At 42.0% G+C, this 20,069-nt stretch overlaps 1 protein-coding gene across 5 annotated transcripts in view; it reads right to left on the reverse strand.

Moving 5' to 3' along the window:
* The window catches only part of DLC1 (DLC1 Rho GTPase activating protein), a 260,481-nt gene that overhangs the window by 185,248 nt on the left and 55,164 nt on the right, over window positions 1-20,069 (reverse strand). For 4 of the 5 annotated variants that reach the window (XM_079989595.1, XM_079989598.1, XM_079989597.1 and 1 more), the window contains exons 3-4: window positions 14,720-14,863; window positions 7,460-7,621 (exon numbers count right to left, since the gene is read on the reverse strand). In XM_079989595.1, the coding sequence (XP_079845721.1) occupies window positions 7,460-7,621; window positions 14,720-14,863 (306 nt within the window). The remainder of the gene's footprint in view (window positions 1-7,459; window positions 7,622-14,719; window positions 14,864-20,069) is intronic. The other variant, XM_079989599.1, reaches the window with a different exon arrangement.

Here is a 20,069-nt window from a genome sequence, read left to right on the forward strand (position 1 = left end):
TTGGTCTGATTTGCATTATAAAATCCACTGAACATTTGTTTGGCCAAACTGTTGGTGTTGTATGTGCTACCAAGCCTTAAATAACTGGGGACCCAGTTATCTGAAAGAGCAACACTTGCCATATCAGCCTGCCCATGCATTGAGATCTGCAAGAGAGTCTTTCCTGCCATCCCACTGCCAGGGAAAACCTACAGTATGATGACAGAGAATATAGTCTTTTTTTTGGAGTTGTGGAATTCCCTTGTCCTTGAGATATTGCTGGTGCTGACATTATTTGGCTGGGTTTTTTTTTTTGGGGGGGGGGCTTTTGTGGAGAGCTGATGAGACGTTTCAGTTGTATATTAATGCTTGCTGCTATATTACTGTATTGTTATTGTGTGTATTTCATCTGATGTTTTAATTCTTCAGATCCATATTGATGTTTCAGATTTATAGCACAAAATTCACAGAAAATATGTGGGACAAAGAAAATCTGTTGCAGAAAGCACCCTAATATTTGTTGGTGGAGAAACATGACCTTGCTTAATGCAATAACAGTTATGCATACATTCAAATCATGTATGCATCATATACACAATTTTTAAAGCTTTTTGCATTACAGTAGCACCTAGCAAAAACAAGCAAACAAACTCATATGCACACACACACACACACACACACACCCCAACAGTGGCAGTGATGTAATTGTCCATTATAATTTTCCCCACTGAAATCAACTCAGCTTCACAGTGTTTAACTGCAGCTGGACTACATCAAATAACTTTAACAGGTAGCAACATAATTGTGCAAACATGCATTGCTTTGGAAGGCAAGTCAGTCTGAGAATATTTAAGCCCCCCCCACCTGCAAAGGTTCTCTCCCTCAAAATGCCATGTGATCGCCTGAACTAGGGCAAAAGTCTCAGCAGTCAGCTATGAGTCTTGCAGTGCCCTCCTGCAGCAGGAACTCAGGGCTGATATCGCCTCCTGCATTCTGTCCCCATGGAAGCAATCTAAAGTGTTGTTTTTAAATTGAAAGGATTCCTGGCCCATGTTTATGTTGAGCTTCTTCATCAACACCTCAGTTGCTAGTTGAAAGAAATGGCATTGAGTTCTCTGATGCAGAGATCAATGATAACAAACTTACCAAAGGTCCTAAAGTTCTTAAAGATATTGTTATGTGCCCTCCACCGCATGATGCAAGGAGACTGGGAATACTGCCTCACTGCATTTCTCCCAGCCCAGCATAGCACCCCCAGCACAACAACCAGCCGGAGCCCAGTGGAACTACTCATGGGCCGGCGTCTCACAACAAGACTGGGCCACCTTCACCCCAGCAGGGCCCATGATGAGGCAGCAGTGGGGGAAGGTAGGAACCCCCGGACCTTCCAGCCCTGCACCCCAGTGTACGCAAAGAACTTCAGAGCGGGCCTGGCATGGGTACCAGCCACAGTCACCAGGGCAACTGGCCCCGTGTCATATGAGGTGCTAACGGAGGGGGGGGGGCAAGCCTGGCGCCGCCACTGCAATCAACTATGGCAACGACTCCCAGGGGGAAACTGCGAAGAGGGCTGGACAGAGGAATCCCAAGGGGATAGCAGAAGGGTGAGGCCCATAGAGCAGGAGGAGCAGGTAAGGGAGGCAGAACTGGGAAGTCCGAGCAGCCACAGGAACCAGAACCACGACCGAGTGGACCAGCGGTGCCCAACCCAACGGCCCCATCACAGCTGGCACCCCTGGAACAAGAGCCAGAACCAGAAACCTCTACCGAGAGAAACCCGAGACCACAATGCATACGTAGGCAACTGGGATACCTCAACGACTATGAATGCTCACCTTCTGGGTGCAATGGGAACTTAGAGGGGAGGGGTGTTATGTACTAAGCTTGGATGCTAGAACAATAGGCAAGTAGGATCCTAGAATGCAACAACTGATTGGCTTGCAGGAAAAGACCAATCAGGCTCCAGGAGGAAGTTAATCAGCCTATTAGGCTGGTAGGATGGTAGAATGCAACAACTGATTGGCCTGCAGGAAAAGACCAATCAGGCTCCAGGAGGGAAGCAGAATCAGCCAATCAGATGGGATTCATTGTATAAATAATGTATATAAAAGCCTGAGGTTTGGGGGGCAATTCAGTCACTGTTTTACAAGCTGCAATAAAGAGCATGAAATCACTACAGGACTCCGAGTATATTTCAGATATACATCTGTAGGAATGGGCTCATCGAACAAGGCTGTTTGTTATTTTAAGAACGCTGAGCCATGAATTGGGCAAATGCTATCAAGAGACAGATATGGGAGGATTGGAATATACAATTGTAATTATATATCCTTTAAATACAGAATGCTTCTTTATGTCATTAAATTAATACAGAAAATGGACAGCCTTTCACTTCCATTGCCAGTAGTTGTCTTCCCTCCCCCTCTCCACAGCTGTATACAAATCTCAGCCAATTTCCATTGCAAAAGTCAAAGACAAGTATTTTGTGGTGGGCTTGGAGGATTCCTGCTTGTTGCTACTCCCTAAATACTCAGTTACAAGATTTTAAACTGCAGATTGACTGTCACATGGACATTTTACATTTTGCTGGATGCAGTAGACAGCTATGGAGGTTGCCCCCAGATGAGGGTGACATCAGTTTCTCCAGCAGACAGTGACATCTGGCATACTTAACTCCTTCCCCTTTCTCCTTGTTAGCTTAGTTTTCTTCATGTTTCTCATACTTACTGGGGGAAAGGACTGCTGACTGTTGTGTTTTTAGACTGATTTACATTCCTCTGTGGCTTACAATTGCCAAATGTATAGTTAAAAGTTTAGAAATCAGCGTCTGTGTCAGAGGCTGGCAAATAAAAGCCTGAACTGATGAAATCAATAACTTACAGATGACCCCAAAAGCACATTCCACACCAAACAGCCATGTTGTGGTGCACCTCTTTTGCAGCCACAGTGAAAAACCTCCTTAGCTTCCAGATACAGGCGAGATGCAACACATCAGAATTACATTCACATATGAATGAGCCTTCACAGAATGAATGCTTTCTTTTTTTTTTCATCACCTCAGCCACAATGAAATGGATTCACACCCTCTGCTATGCTCTTAATCTGCTGTACATGCATGTATGTATCCTCACTTCAGCAAGAATGCACTGAACTATGAACAGAAAACAGATTAAATGTACTTAAAGACACAAACACACAGCCTCTGTATAAATGGAACAGAAATTTGGTCTGTTGGTTGGGATATCAAGTCAAATTATCACCCAAGAGAATTTTGGCAACACCTCCTCCATCATAGTGCTGGGGGTTCTCAGGAGACCCCTATTCCCCTCACAGAGTTACAATTACCAGAGTTTCCTGAGAAGAGGGATTTATTTCTAAACCACTCTGGAAATTGTAGCTCTGTGAGGGGAATAGGGGTCTCTTAACAGCTATCAGCACCCTTAACAAACCACTGTTCCCAGGATTCTTTGGGGGAATCCATGACTCAAAGTTGTATTATGGTGCTCTAAATGTTTGGTGCAGATGTGGCCCCTGTATGTGTCAACACGGACTAGGTCTATCAGCTACTCAGGAGGAGGAACACCCAGCCCAGAAACTGATTGTGGAATCTAGTGATGCAATACCTCAGAATTTTTCAATTTCTGATACTATCAGTTTTGGGCACACCTAAAGGTAAAGGTAAAGGGACCCCTGACCATTAGGTCCAGTTGTGGCCGACTCTGGGGTTGCGGCGCTCATCTCGCTTTACTGGCCGCGGGAGCCGGTGTACAGCTTCTGGGTCATGTGGCCAGCATGACTAAGTGCTTCTGGGGAACCAGAGCAGCGCACAGAAACGCCATTTTCCTTCCCGCTGGAGCAGTACCTATTTATCTACTTGCACTTTGACATGCTTTGGAACTGCTAGGTTGGCAGGAGCAGGGACCGAGCAACAGGAGCTGACCCCATCACGGGGATTCGAACCACCGACCTTCTGATCAGCAAGTCCTAGGCTCTGTGGTTTAACCCACAGTTCCACCCGCATCCCTATAGGCACCTATTATTTACTCTGAATAAAATGATTTATACACAGAAGTTAAAGTAGTAAGATCAATCACTTTACCAAATCACTTTTTATTATCTTACTGTTTACCATGCGTTAACAGTGTATTATATTTATCCATTCCCTCATATAAATTGAGACTTTCCACTGTTTTCTATATAAAATTAATTAATAAATGCATTCCCCGACCCTTCTAGAAAAAGGTCTCCCACTGGTCTCAAAAATATTAAAATAGCAGCTCACAAGAACAAAATAAAATATCTTAAGTGGGCATATTATACATAGTCCAACTTTCCAGAGTGAAAGTATATAAAATAAAGCTCTCAGTAGCCATCTACCTTTATTTTATTATTTTTAAGATAGCAATGGACAATAAACTCCAATAAATAAGAGATGCTATTAAGAGATTTCCACATTGTTATTGTTGCTCTGCTTGATTCACCTGGTAGCCACTGATGGACATCCAATTTTTTGATGAACCCTTTCCAGCTCCCCTTTTGTTTCTTTTCATGATCTGAGTTGTCTGGCTCAACTTACTTTTGCATGGTATTAAATAAGACATGCCAGATTAGTGGTTTCAATAGTGGTGGAAAGAACTTCCAATTGACTTAAACACAAACCAGATCATTTGGAACAAGTGTTTTTTGGCTGCTGAGATTCTAAATTGCAGATGAGTTTTGGCCCAAGTAGCCTAGGGATGGGCTGAACCATGGAGTTTGATACTAAAAAAGCGTGGGCAGCCTTGGACTTTCCATTAAGAAACTTGCTCAGACTTTCATCTCCATTTCTCATTCCTGGTTCTGCCAACAAATGACATCTTAGGATGTCAGCTTGAAGATATACGATGCAGAAATCATGCTGAAGCTAAATATGGGTCTGGCAGTGCCTGGATGGGAGACCATCTGGAATCCTTATGTATGTTTACATTCAGGTATAAAATCCATAATGGAAGAAAAGCAGAATATAAATGCAACAAATGAATTCATTAATAATGAAACCCATGCTTGATGTGACCTACAACATCCTACTGGGCTGAACTAACTAGATTCTGTAGACCTGATTTTTCCCCAGTTGGGTTTTGCTATGGGAGACGCATATCTTTCTGCTTAAATTTCACATTGAGGGTAATTTGGGACAGTTATAACTCTGAATTCACTTCTGACTGAAAACCGCAATAAATGTCGCTTCTCGGCCTTTTGGCTAAGATCAAGTGTGAAAACCGCAATAAATGCTGCTGAGTCTTAGGACTTAATTAGTTTTTGACTTTCACTATCCAACAAACCTCAGTGTCCTTACTCATTTCACCCAGGAAATACAAACCAAATTATCCTTAGCTGGGTACCTTAGTACATTACTGCTCCTAATGTTATTGTTTCTAAAGCATTTTTATCCATTTTTATTGATCCTTGGCTGGCTTTAGAATTTGTACAAAATCTAACAACAATGAGCAGATATGAAATACAGGTTGGCCAGTGAGATATACAGAACTATACATTCTGAGAAAGATTTCTCTTGCGGCAATCTTATTCCAAATATTCCAGTTAGAAGCCACCCCTGACAGGTAATAAAATTCTTGGTAGTTCCCATAATCTTTAATGGTAGAAATAATTGAGATGCTAATTCCAAGAGTCCATAGCTCAGTGGCTGGTAGAGCATCTGCTTTGGATGCACAAAGTCCAAGGTACTATCCCCAATATATCCAGGTAGGGCTGGGGGAGTCTGAATCCCTGCAGAGCAGCTGCCAGTCAGTTTAGACAGTATTGGTCTAGAATGACTAAAGATCTGACTCAGTATAAGGCACCTTCTTATATACCTTCTAGCATGTATGAATCCAAAGCCACTAATGCATGCATTCAAGTATAATCATGCATGATCACCAGAGATCCTTACCTCTAAAATATCGTTTTACAAGGCAGGAAGTGGTATATCAGAATTGAAAACTCAAGAAATTGTCACATGGAGCATCCGCTAACAGTTGAGTTCCTAGTCCAAAGGGGAGCCCCTTGTTCACCTTCATCACACATTTTGCTGTGGTCTGTGTAGCTCACACAGATACTCCACTGGCACACAAAGCATAAAATCCACCTTGTTCTCTACTCAGTTTGACATGATAACATTCCACAATGCATATCCTCCGCAGCTGGCCAGCTGAAGCATGCAGTTTTGACAGTGTTGGGAAATACGTCCAATGGATTTAAACAGAAACCAGACCATTTGGAACCAGCGCCCCTTGGCTGAACAAAGAGCAACACAACTTGTCATATCCAACCCTATTGAATCATTTTGGATGAGTGTCACTGCACATCTGTGAACGCCACCAAGTCTTTTCCAAGAGGAGAAAGTAGAAGTTATTATCATTGCCCTCTATTCTTCTTGATGTCACACTGCTGCTCAGTTCCATTTCACCTAGGCCCGTGGTTCCCAACGTGGGGCACACACCCTACAGGGGGGCAATTTGATTTTTAAGAGGTGGGGGCAATTCGAGAATGAGTTATTAACAGTTAATGGCCTTTTAGGCTTCCTCCACACGAATAGGAGTTCACTTTTTGAATAATAAGAATTATATGTCATTGGTGGGGGGCATCAGGATTTCAGAGATGCTTAGGCAGGGCATGGCCAAAAAAAAAAAAGGTTGGGAACCACTGACCAAAGAGCAGAAGAACTGCTCACACATTTCTGGCCCAGGGCCAGCTGCATGCTACTTGAGATCTCCCATCATATTTGATCTCCTAAAACAAAACTGTGTGGCCTTCCAGATGTTGGGGGACTACAGCTCTCATTATCCCCAATCATTGGCCCTGTTGGCTGGGGTCATGGGAGATGGAGATCGACAATCTCTGGAGGGGCACAACTTTCCCACCTCATTCCCACAAGCAGCTCTCTGCTTGAGAGAGATTTGGGTTGCAGCAAGCTTGACCCATTGCCCTTGCAGCGGTTCTCCAATGCAAATCTCTCCTGGAAATGCTATAAGCAAGGGAGGGGAAAGACACAGGCACAGTGCAGGCCATTCACATCACATGCAGTTGACCTTAGGTCTGCCGTGTGAATTGGCAGGCTAAACATTTTACTACCTTACTAGGGAGGAGGACTCCCACTGGGAGGATCTGCTGGCAGATCCACCTTCTCTATCAGCAGGTCTCATGTTCTGGTCTTCTCTGATCAGACACTGCAAGGAGCATCTCATGAAACCAAATCCTGCTTAATTGAGGAACTTGCTTAATTGAGGAACATGACCACCCCCCAACTTAGAAGCACTCAATTTCAGATTTCACCGGGAGCATCCCTGGAACTTCTCCCCTGCAAAATAGCAAATGTGAACGAACCTTGTAAGATCTTGATGGCAATCCACATTCCAAAGGCAGCAGGGCTTGGCTACTTGTTTTTCTCCCAGTTCACCCCATACGAAAACCAATGCTACCATAGAATAATTTTAAGACTCACCCCAGCCTTTGGTTTAGCTCCAGAACCAGTCATTGGTGTGGAAAATGCTCGATCAGCAACATAGGGCGGCGGAAGAGGTGGAGAGGGTGGGGGTGGTACGTTTGCTTGCTGGTGGCTCAGTATAGCAATGTCCACTCTAGAATCAGGATGCAATTCCAAATCCTTTTTTAAAGAAAAGAAGGACAAATCTCTTTAAGGGATGTGCATATTCCTTAGGTGGCTACCATTCTATTACCTACAGGAAATACATTAAATCACACATAGATGTTGTTTTTTTATAAAAAAAAGTTTGCAACTTTCTCTACATTCCTATACATTCTTGTTCTAAGTAATAATAATGATCTAATCACTGTTGTTCCCTGACACTGTAATATACCTTGAGATCAAAGCTGCAACGCCCTAAAATAAGTTTTAGGGTTGTTTTTTAAAAAAACCCTTTGTTTACGAGCCAGGTTTTTTCCAGAAGTCTGGCATGTTTTCTCCTTGTATTTCCTGTACACCTCAGATTATGTCCGCACCTTTTGTCTCTGGAAGCATCTGATACCTCCAGCACCATGTGGAAATTGTTATGCAGCTGGAGTGACATCATCATTTGAACCCTTGTGCAGGTGAAACCTCTTGTGGTTTCTTAAAACTTACAATGTAAACAAAAACTTGGTAACATCCATGTCTAGCGATGGGGGAATCCGTCAATTTTAGTTTATCTCAATTTTTATTTTTTCCACTCTTAAGTTCAGTTCCTCACATTTCTCCATCAGTTTGCTTAAAATAATAATAATAAAAATCTCCTTATGAAAACGCAGCAGCATTTTAGTGCATATTTCTTCTAATTCTCCTAAAATTGCCTCTGTACGCACTTTTGCCTAACATTGTTGCAAAGCAGTTTTCCTTTACAAAATGCATTTTGGGTACATTGCTTTCACTAATAAATACACACTTTGCCTTATGCCCTCTTCCACAAGTTACTTGACTGGAGAACTGTATTGCAAAATTCAAAGAAGTGTGAATTTCAAAGGGTAAATGTGTTTCGGTTTGCACATTGTTTCAGAAATTGTGAATCAGGTAGGTTCATTAATTAATGCAGACTGAATCAAATTTCCCTCTCACCCCTATGCATGTCTCAGTGCTTCAAACTTTTTGTAATATTTGCAGCAGGGCTGAGGAATGTGTGGACTCAAACTTCCATTAGCTTTGGATATCATGACCAATGATCAGGGATGGGGAGAGTTGTAGTCCAATAACACCTGGAAGGCCACAGATTCCCCATCCTTGATTTACAGAGGAGGCCACAATTCAGTATGTAGTTAGGCACAATGAATTCCTATGGAAAACAACTAAGCATATAAACTACATATTGTAACTGTGTATTGGATTCTAGCCTAAGGCTATATATATGAATTCAGAAATGTGAACATTACATGTTACATGTATATGCATGTTTAAGGCTTGCCATCTTTTCTACTGGTTCTGGTTCTGAAGTAAGATGGGTTACAGAGGTGACGTTTATAGATCATGAGCTGCCTTTATATAATTCAGTGGTTGGTTGGTTTGTTTTTCATTTCCCACATTCAAAGAATCCTTTCAACTTCAAGCGGTCCACCTAAGGACCTCTGCATGCTGAAATGATTTCAGCATGAAGTTCCCGTAGCACAATGGCCAGGCCTATTGCACAGTATAAAGTGAGACTTCAATCAACAACCTATCTGATTCTTGCTTATGAGCACACAGTAAGGCAAGATGTTTTTCCACGAAGCTTGTCTATCACCTGTCTATTTTAAAGTTTTTATTGTTTTTATTTTGATTAATTTTCTTATGTATTTTGTTCTTCGTATATTGTACACTTTTTGCTGTGAACTGCCCTGAGATGTATGGATATAGGGCAGTATACAAATTAATATAATATAATATAATATAATATAATATAATATAATATAATATAATATAATATAATGATGTATTATACAATAATATTGCTGCTAATATTCTTATTAAGGAGCCCCAAATAAGTCTGATGATGGGTCTATAAACGTAGCAGGAAGCGGTAGAATAGATTCTGCCACTTTGGACTGGAAATACGGATTTCATGTTTATTTTTTGACTGTTAACCCATTTTGGGAAAAAAGTGAGCAAAAAATCCTAGCACACGAGGAGGACAGGTTTTAGCCCAACCCCCTCCCTAGTTTTCTACTTGCAAGGAATTTTCAGTCAATGGCATCATTCTTATTTTTTATTTTTTTAAAAAGGTGATTTCCACCTGCTGTCTGAAATGCCACAGTACCACCTTGTTCCCATCTCATTGCAATATATCTATATATAGCAGTGGCTTAGCAAATCTCATAAATTCATTTGTTTGTAAAAGTTCCAAAATATCAATAATATTCCTTGTGTTAGCAAACAAATGTCTACCTGGGAGAAAGCCTGCCTGGTCCTTGTGAATTACTTCATTTAAAACTTTTTTAAATCTACTTGCTAAAATGTCTGCAAATATTTTGTAATCCACATTTAAAAGGGAGATGGGACGGTAGTTCTTGAGTTGTGTCTTTTCCGTTTCCAATTTAGGTATCAGTGTGATGAAAGCTTCTTTCCACGATTCCGGCGCCTTCTTCCCCTCCAAAATTTCATTGCCAACCTCCATCAATGGATGTATCAAATAGTCTTTCAGTGTCTTATAGTACTTGGCAGTGAGTCCGTCTGGCCCTGGAGATTTGCCCAGTTGCATATTCTGAATGGCTTGTTCAATCTCTTGTCGTGTTATTTTACAATTCAGGATTGATCTATTTTCCTGTGATAGTTTTGGTAGTCCATTCTTTATCAAAAATTGCTCTATCTCAACCTCATTTTGCGGCCCTTGAGTATACAATTGTTTGAAATATCTCTGGAAGCACTTTCTAATCTCCGCAGGGTTCTGAATGTTTCTTCCTTCAATCTCTAAATTTGTGACTGTATTTAATTTTTGTCTCTTCTTCAACTGCCATGCTAGCAGTTTCCCACATTTATTCGCCGATTCAAATGTTCTTTGTTTCATTAATTTAACTTTCCACTCTATTTCCTGGTTTATCAATTTAGAATATTGTGCTTGATAGAGTTTAATTTCTCTCAGAATCAGCTGTGACTTCGGTTTTGATCTTAGCTTCTTCTCACATTCTTTAATTTTCTCCAAAATCTTATCTTTTTTCTCATTTTGTATCCTTTTCTTTACAGCATTCTGTTGTATCAAGAACCCCCTCATCACAGCCTTACTTGCATCCCAGATGATTCTTTTTTCCACCATGGTGTTCAAATTTATCTCAAAATAATCCTTCAAAACTTTTTGGGCCTTCTTGGTAATCTCCTGATCTCTAAACAAATTGTCATTCATCTTCCATCTGAAGGAGCCGGTTGGTAGTAATCTCATGTCCATCTTTACTGCATTATGGTCGGAGCAGGTCTTTGTGCAGATTTCCACCTTTCTGATCTTAGGTGCCAGACCTCTAGATGTCCATATTTGGTCAATTCTTGTCCATGTCAGTTGGGCTTCAGAAAAAAATGTTCCCTCTCTTCCCAAGGGGTTCCTTGTCCTCCAAATGTCAATCAAGTCCATATTGTCAGTCAGTTCAAAGAAAGTCTTAGGTAGTCTGCCATCTTTTGTCACCTTTTGGCTTTGTGACTTATCCATGTTAGTTGATACCACCCCATTCATATCTCCCATCATAATGATGTTGTCATAGTCCAGATAATCCAGCATACTCTCATGCAACCTCTTGTAAAATTCCGATTTCCCCTCATTTGGTGCATAAATTCCTAATATCAAAAGCTTCTCTCCTTGATGTTGTACCTCAATTGCCAAAATTCTTCCTTGCTCATCTTTAAATAAAAATTTTGGTGACAGGCTCTCCTTTGCATAAATCACCACTCCTCTTTTCTTCACTCGATCTGAAGAAATAAATTCTTGGCCTAATCTTTTATTTATTAACACTTTTTTATGGAGCCTAGTCACATGCGTTTCTTGCAAGCAAATAATGTCCAATTGTTCTTTTTTCAATATATGAAATATCTTCCTCCTTTTTTCCGGGGAATTGCATCCGTTAATATTCCAGCTCAAAAGTTGCAGAGACATCCTGAATAAATCTGTTATTTCTCTGGCGGTGGTATCTTTTTCTCTGGATCTTCAGGTTCCAAAGGTGCAGGTGTAGATAGCGGTCCAGGCCCAAAGGGTATTTCAATCCCTTTCTGAAGGTCCTCTCCGTAGGCAATCAGAAATTTATCTCTATCTTCAGCTGTTTTAATTTTAACCTTCTTCCCTCTGAAGGTAAAGGATAGTCCCTGGGGGAATTCCCACCTAAAAATAATTGAATTGCTCCTCAGCAATTTGACCAGTTCAAGATAGGTGGATCTAAGGTCCAGAAGTTGTTTCGGAATGTCTTTGTAAATTTCAGCTCTTGTACCCGAAATGTCCAGTGACTTTTTGTAGTGTAGGCCTAGTATTTTATCTCTTTCCTCCTTCGATCTCAAAATTATCAAGCAATCTCTGGGCTTGTCTTTCCTTGCCAACCTTCCAAGTCTGAAAGCCGACACAATTTTAAAATCCTTTTCCTCCTCTAAAGGCCAGAATTTAGAGAATTCTTTAGTCAGGAACTCAATTAAATTTCCTTGTTCAAGTTCTGGTATTGACCTCAATCTTAAGTTATTTTCCCGGTTCCGCAATTCTATCATAGACAAATACATCTGTGGCTCGCCAACTTGTTTGTGCAGTGGTTTCACCTCTTGTTATAGATTTTCAACTTTTTGACTAGTTGCCTCAGCCAATTTGTGATTTTCTGCAGTGGCCTCAGATAACTGTCCAATTGATTGTACGTTCAGAGCCACTTGTTCAGTTATTTTGTTTAGGCGGGCTGCATTTTGGTCAATCTTGGCCGTTTGTTCATCCACTTTCTTGTCCAAGGATTCCAATTTTTCAAAGATTTTCTCTAGAATTGAACCAGATGCTCCTGCAGCCATATCTTCCAACTGTAATTGCTCGGTTTCTTCTCCCCCTGCCGACGGCAGAGTAGGAACAGAAGATCTACGTGCCTGTGAGGCTAAGGCTAAGGTTGTTTGTCTAGTTCTTACTCTGGCCTCTTTTTTTCTTGCACCGCTCATTCCAGTTTTGTCTAGTAGTCAAGGTCAAACTGAGTTGTTCCCATGGGAAAACGACAGCCCAGAGAGTAAACAGTCATATAAGAGGAAAGGAAAGAGAAAGTAAAATAAAGTCACAACTGTAAATCCAAAATCCTCTAGAGGGAGCTTAAAATGTCTTGAGGGAAGAAGCCAAGTCAATAAAAGTCAATGAAATCCAATTTAGTTTCCAGGAACCTTCAACTTAACTTATATTTAGCAGAGTTGGTTTAAAAAGCATTACATTGTCTCTAACAAGTGCCCAGAATGATGTTTCAATGTAACCAATCCGTAGACACTCAGGTTGTAATGAACCCCAGTTACAAAATGTCAAAGTCTGCAGTCTGACAGCCTATTATTCAGGCAGTCCAAATACCTGGGCTTCTCAATAAAATTGTAATTCCAGAAGAAGAAGTTTAGCACAGTCCAAATAAAAAAATAAATCACAAAGATAGGTAAAGTCCTCACTTTACACAAAGGCAGCTTCAATGAACGCACAGATCAGTTATTTTTAACGCCTCTTCAAAGGCTCCAAACGTCGAAATCTTTTGCTTTGAAGTTTAAGCAGCAGTGGAAGACGGACTTCCTGTTTATATCTCTCCGCTTTTAGCCGAATTTATAGTAATTTTAGGCTCAGATTTTACAGTCTTTTCTTACTCACGGATTGTTGCTTTTTGAAGATCGGATATTTCCAGGAAAAAAGGTCAGTGCTCACTGACAGCGGCTGTGCGGCTTCACTCCACGGGAATAGCGATCGACTCACAGCGCCGCGATACCCCCTCCACGTTCCGGAGCCCCTTCTGCGTTTCTGGGGCCGCTTCTGGCGCCCGCCGAGTCCCACGACCACAGGCTCTTGCTGCCTGTGGGTTTCTGATGCGGGTCTCCGCTTCGCCGTAGCGGACGACCCGTTTTCCGCGGAGCTTCCCCTTCACAACAAGAAGAGGACCGCCATTGCCATTCGTGCCGCCTCCGGAGCGGTATGTATTTATCTACTTGCACTTTGACGTTCTTTCAAACTGCTAGGTTGGCAGGAGCAGGGACCGAACAACGGGAGCTCACTCCATCACAGGGATTTGAACCGCCGACCTTCTGATTGACAAGTCCAAGAGGCTCAGTGGTTTAGACCACAGTGCCACCCACGTCCCAAGTGGGCATAGGTTTGCAATTTTAGTGACCAATGCACGACACAACACTATGTTTTCCATACCAGAATCACTGAAATGAAGGGGAGTTGTGGGGAAAAAGAGGATTTTGCCCCTAAAAGTGCTCTTTAACCGGTCTGCATGTGTGTGTGTGTGTATTGCCAGAATAGTGTTTTACCTCATCCTTTCCAATATCACAACATATACTCCCACTGAATAAAACTATCTAAAAAAGACAAACAATGCTTTGTTGTCAGAATATTATTTTAACCGAGGCAGAATTTGTAAGCAGCCCATAAATGCCTCCTTGCCTGGGACGCTGGGTCTTACTGAAATGTGGACCCAATAAAAAACACAACATTTCAGCACTTTCTCTTGCAAATTCAGCACCCATTGCATCAGACCATTGTGCTGGCACGACTCTAACCCCAGTCTGATTGCCTTTAAAAAACACACGGAGAAGCTTGGCAGGGGACAGGGGAGTCCAATATCTTTTGAATTTTGTACCCTTCACTTGCTTTGGTTTTAGTAGTTCTTAGAACTCTCCCAGTGTGGAGGGAGGCCAAGAAGGAATAAATGAGTAGCTGGAGGCTAGGAAATGGAACATTACACAGACACACAGACACAAACACACAAACACACATACACACACACTTTTTATTTTTTTATAAAGGAGAAATTACATGTGCTGAAACAGAAAGACCAACAAGAGTAGGAAAAAGTGGGAGACGCTGCACGCACATTTAAAATACATTTGAAGCACATCTCCCTCCCAAGAATCCTGGGAACTGTGCTTTGTTAAGGGTGCTGGGAATTATAGCTCTGTGAGGGATATGCTACAGTTCCCATGCTTCTTTGCTGGCGGGGATGTGCTTTACAAGCACTTTGAGTGCATGGTGTGTACACATTCAGGGGAAGGGTGAGGAAGAAGCAGCAGAGGTAAATACGCAACTGGGATAAAAGATAAGTAAACAAGCAAGCTCACAGGTATGTGCCTCCGTGTGTGTGTCAGCGTGCTGGAAGGCGAGGATGCTGAACCGAGAGCGTTCTCAATATCCTGATCTAGCTGGTCCAGTTTAAGAATGAGTAGCACCATGGAGTCCAATCGCGAGTGATCTTCTCTCACTTCCTGGGGATTAGAACATGCAATTACAGAATCTGAAAGGGCACTTCTGGGAAAGAATAAAAAACTCTCTGTTCCCTAATTTAACAAAACAGCATTCAATAATAGGCAGCAAACACACATTTGCGGTGGGGGGTGGTGAGGGGGGATGGGTGGAGAAAACCACAACACACTGTTTTCTCTCATCAATGGGTTGTTCACTGCGAAGGCTCGACTTACTGACTGAGAAGAATATTGCATGAATCTTAAATACCTTTCTGCTCGAAAACTGTGCAAATGGGAAAAGGGCATTGTTTTAAGTGCTATCGGATGGGGGGGGATTGGAATGACTGTCCCGAGTCCCCCTACCCCAGCAAAGGAAGACACATGCCTGATAGTAATTCATTGTTGTCAAAAGTGCAAACTGACAGCCACTCCTAAGGTGTCCCGCATACACACACACTTCTAACGTCTACACACTGCAGCCATTTTCTCAAGGTTCCTCCTTCCCCACCAAACTCTGGAACAAGTGCTAGAGACGATGACATGGTTTTCCCCACCCCCGGTCTCAAGAGTTTCACTACAGGGTGGGTGCAGAGTTTCTCCTGACACAGAAAGCAGGTGGTGGGGCCACTGTGAAAGGTGGCTGTGTGCCCTGTTTTACAGAAGATGGTTGTCTGTTTGAAGAACTCTCATAGGACAGTCTTCTGTTTGAATCAAGGGTGGCTCTGCTGTGGCACCCCAGACAACAGACTTTGGGTATCCTTAAATACGACACATTGCTAGCTATTCCTATTTGTTACTGTTGTTATTTTTCCAGCTGGGAAGAGATGATTCTGAGGGTTGTTGTTGTTTTGCCCCAGGTGCCAAAGTAACTTTTCATCTTCATTTGGGCTGGGAGCAGGCACCACCTGCTGCTCTCCCACAGGCAGAAAAATGCCCTGGGCTGGCCAGGATTTGAAGTTCTCCCTTTGAAAGTCTGTCTGGTCCACATCCACTTTCAATATAAGCAACCATAAGATGGAAGACCAGGGTGTGAAGACCAGCCTATCTACTGCACCTAGGCAGCAGAAAGAACAAGCTGACAAGTTACCTGGTCTGGTCCCTGTCTTCCCCATTATGATGAGGTGCATCTCTATACAAATTACAGTCCTTATATACATACTGGACAGGCACCAAACCAAGAAGGTGTAGTCTTGCATCAAATTGAGAGCGAGAGCACAATGCCTCATCTTTAAAAGCTTGGCGGGTGGGGTGTGGAAACTTGTTGGGACGTATTTGTTGCTTCAATCCAGTTCAGAACTTCTTGACCTGTTCTTAAACTCCTGCACCATGGCTCCTGAACCTTGTGTCTGCTGCTGAACCTCTAACAGTATTCACCTGAATAATGATTTCTTTCTTACTTAAAAGTAAGAGCCTCTATTTGCATATTTTGGGGTGGGAGCAGGGACAATTTGATGTAAATCTGTCTCCTCTTTTGCTCTCTTTTTGTGGTTGATGAATTTATTCTTTTTTGATTATGGGTGACATTTCTGATTATGGATAACGTTGCATAAAACTATCTGTGGGTCAAATGACTTGGAAAAGGAAGAAGACTTTTCTTCTAAATATTCATAAATAAAAACTGTTTTATGGATTTTTTGTTATAAAATTCTCTTTCCATTTCATGAACAGTACAAATCAAGGGCTGTTATGCACTGATATTTTTGTAATGAAACTTGATGTAAAAATATTAACGAGATAGATAGATGATAGATTGTATCTGCATGTGTGCTAATAAAAATAAACTTGCAATATGCCAACTCTCTCCACGTCTTGCAGCCAGCAATGCTCCAGACCCACAAATTTTCATTGCAGGATTTGTGTCACAACGGTACAATTTTACTGTAATACCAAATTCTATTTTCACCATAATAAATACAGGCCATATTGTTTGCTATGCTATATGCATTCCTGCATATAGAACAGGAAACCTCACAGGCTTTCCCTCACATATTTTTCTATACATTCCATGTCTAGAGGAAAAAGGAAGTATACTCCCTTGGAAGAAGCAAAGCATTCTACTCAAAACATTTTGGTCTTATACCAAATACTCAGGAATTCCATATAGAAGCCTTGTATTTCTACGTGTGTGTCGGGCATGCATGCCCAAATGCTGGTGAGGTCCTGCCTCTCATGGTTGGAGCAGAGAGGCTAGATGAATATCAGTTAATCTTGTGGCTTCTCTCAGCCCACACCGAGAAAGTGCTGCAGATTTTGGAGCTGGACCGCTACACTGCACATTCCTCTCATGCATGCTTGCTCAGAAGTAAGTCTTGTGGTGACTTGACAAACACTGCCTCAGTCACAGTGAAGTTACACCATCCTTTGGAATTTGATATCCAAAGCTTGCTCCCTCAGGACTGAGTCCCAGTCCTTCTGCTGATTGCCAAAGAACGTTCATAAGATGAACCAAATATCAAAACCCAGACTTAACTCACAATGTACATTTTCAGATGGCAACACGCACACACAGAAGGACACGTCTGCTTTTCCAAGGTTTCCAAAATATGTAGAGAAGAGCTTTCCACATGCAAAGCTTTTCAGATAGCAAAAGGAATGTGTGTAGGTTTGGATAGACATGGTCTCCCCACCCCACAATGTGTTAATTGAATATATGCTGAATATCTGAAAATGGCTAATTATTGTTAGAATCAGGTGAGCTTTAAAGAAGCTTCATGGTGGGAAATTGTGCTCTAGTTTATGCAAGTTTAAGGACATGGTTCTTTCCCTCCCAATGAACATGTAAAAGTGCTTCTCATTGATTTATTGTAGGCATTCCTTGCCCACGGGCATGATGACGACGACGACAACAACAACAACAACAACAACAATTTATTACTTATAAATTACTTATACCCCACCCCACCCATCTGGCTGGGCCTCCTTGGCCACTCTGGGCAGCTTCCAACAGGATATTAAAAACACAATAAACATTAAAAACTTCCCTAAACAGGGTTGCCTTCAGATGTCTTCTAAAAATCAGATAGTTTTTTATTTCCTTGACATCTGACGGGAGGGCATTCCTCAGGGTGGGTGCCACTACCAAGAAGGCCCTCTGCCTGGTTCCCTGTAACCTCACTTCTCACAGTGAGGGAACCACCAGAAGGCCCTCGGAGCTGGACCTCAGTGTCCGAGCTGAACAATATGGGTGGAGACTGGGTGGAGACCGTTTAGGGCTTTAAAGGTCAGCACCAACACTTTGAATTGAATTGAATTGTGCTCAGAAATGTACTGGGAGCCCATGTAGGTCTTTCATAACCGGTGTTATACGGTCTTGGTGGCCGCTCCCAGTCACCAGTCTAGCTGCTGCATTCTGGATTAATTGTAGTTTCTGGGTCACTTTCAAATGTAGCCCCATGTAGAGCACATTGCAGTAGTCCAAGCGGGAGATAACTAGAGCATGCTACACTCTGGCAAGTGATAGTCTGATGCCGTACTACTGTTAGAATTCCTGCTCCGTGATGCCAGTCTTTCACATGATGGTGTATGTTTTGACTCCACAAAGTGGGAATATTTGTGTTACTGTGTTCCATGAAGTGGGACTATTGTCCTTTGTTCATTCTCTTTGCTGTCTGATGGTAGAGAGAGAGCCATGTTGCAGTGCTCCATGTGTGTTTATATGTAAATAAAGTAGATTAGCCAAAATGCCGAGTTGCTGAGGTCTGTTACGCTGAGGTCTGTTACGCAAGCTCCGAAGACTCTGCAGATCCCTAAGTGTGCCGATGTCTGTTGGCATTGGTTGCTGTGATGTTCGGGCAGAAGAAACCTTTTGAAGCTCCCGAACGAACGACCAGGAGGGAGAGAACATGCCAGTCGGGCATGTGTCTCTGCCAGGGTCCTACTCGAGTGTAGGATGAGCTCCTGACAACTACCAAGTGTGACTTGATCTCAGGGCTAGTCCTACCATCAGACATAGCCAAGCAGCCACCAGAGGCAGCAGTCTGCTGGGAAATAGCAAGGGGTTGAAACTGTGTGTGCCACAACTATGATTATGCTGCATACCAGGGGAATGGAGCGGTGTGGAGAAGTGTACCTGGGGTGTGGGAGGGCCTCACATTCTTTGAGATGCCCAAATGCTTTGCATGGTGGCAGTGCAGCCTGCTGGCTGAAGCAGGCAGGGGGCGAAGGAAGGGCTGAGTGCAAGCCTATGGGGCACCTCTTCACATATGCAAAGCTGCGCACACAGGTGGGTGCCTCACATGTAGTATGGAAAAGACTGTGCTTTGAATTTGCTCATACTGAGGATGTGGACCAAGGCACTCAAGAATTTAGGTCTGCAATCACCAAGTCAAGTACATTGTGAAGTATTTTGGTTTTTATTTGACTATTACACTATGCCTTAAAACAAATCTTTTGCATTTATTACTTTTCCACACAGTATATTGCAGAGTTAAGCAGCTAGTAAATGTATTCATAAAAACCTAAGAATTATACCCATAAAAACGAAAGTATGTAGAAAATTTTGAGCAGGACACTGAAAGGGATATCATTCATCTGTGTTTATACTCTGTTCCTGTGTCGCCAATAATCATGCAAAGGTCTTTGTCTCTTATGAATGTTCCTGAATGTGCCTTTTTTGGTCCTCTGACCTGTTTGCAGCTTAAACTTGACATTTCCTCCCCCTTTCTCTATCCACCCAACATTTCATCAATTCAGATTATTTACAGATGGTTTCATCAACTTTAAATGTCATATAATACATGTGACAAAGAAGAAGCTCTAGACGGTATGGTTTTCTGGAAAAGACTCTGCACAACACATATTTTCCTAAGCTAAAGACCTGAAACAGGATTCGTATATTGATATTAAGAATGTCACTTCTGATTACTATAAATGTAGGAACTAGGTTGGGCACGCGCTAGCAGAGGTTTTTTTGGCATTCCTATATTTAAATAAAGTGCTGGTTCTGATGTAACACTTGGTAGACATTGCTTTGCTTTCAGAAATTACTCCATAAGTAGGAAAGGGAGAGAAATTCAATTCAGTTCACATTTTAATGGGTATCTAGCTAATTCACACTTGCCAGAACAATATACAAACCCAACATGCAACTATGCTTTGAAAATCACATTTTCCTGAATTTTGCAATTCAATTCTTTAACCAGATAATGTGTGCATAAATGCATATTTATGGAAAACTGTTCATAAAATGCCTGTTTTAGCTAGACTAACATAAAATGTATTGCAGCAG

This window comes from Podarcis cretensis (genome assembly GCF_951804945.1).
Source record: "Podarcis cretensis genome assembly, chromosome: 9".
In the NCBI taxonomy this organism is placed as follows: domain Eukaryota; kingdom Metazoa; phylum Chordata; class Lepidosauria; order Squamata; family Lacertidae; genus Podarcis; species Podarcis cretensis.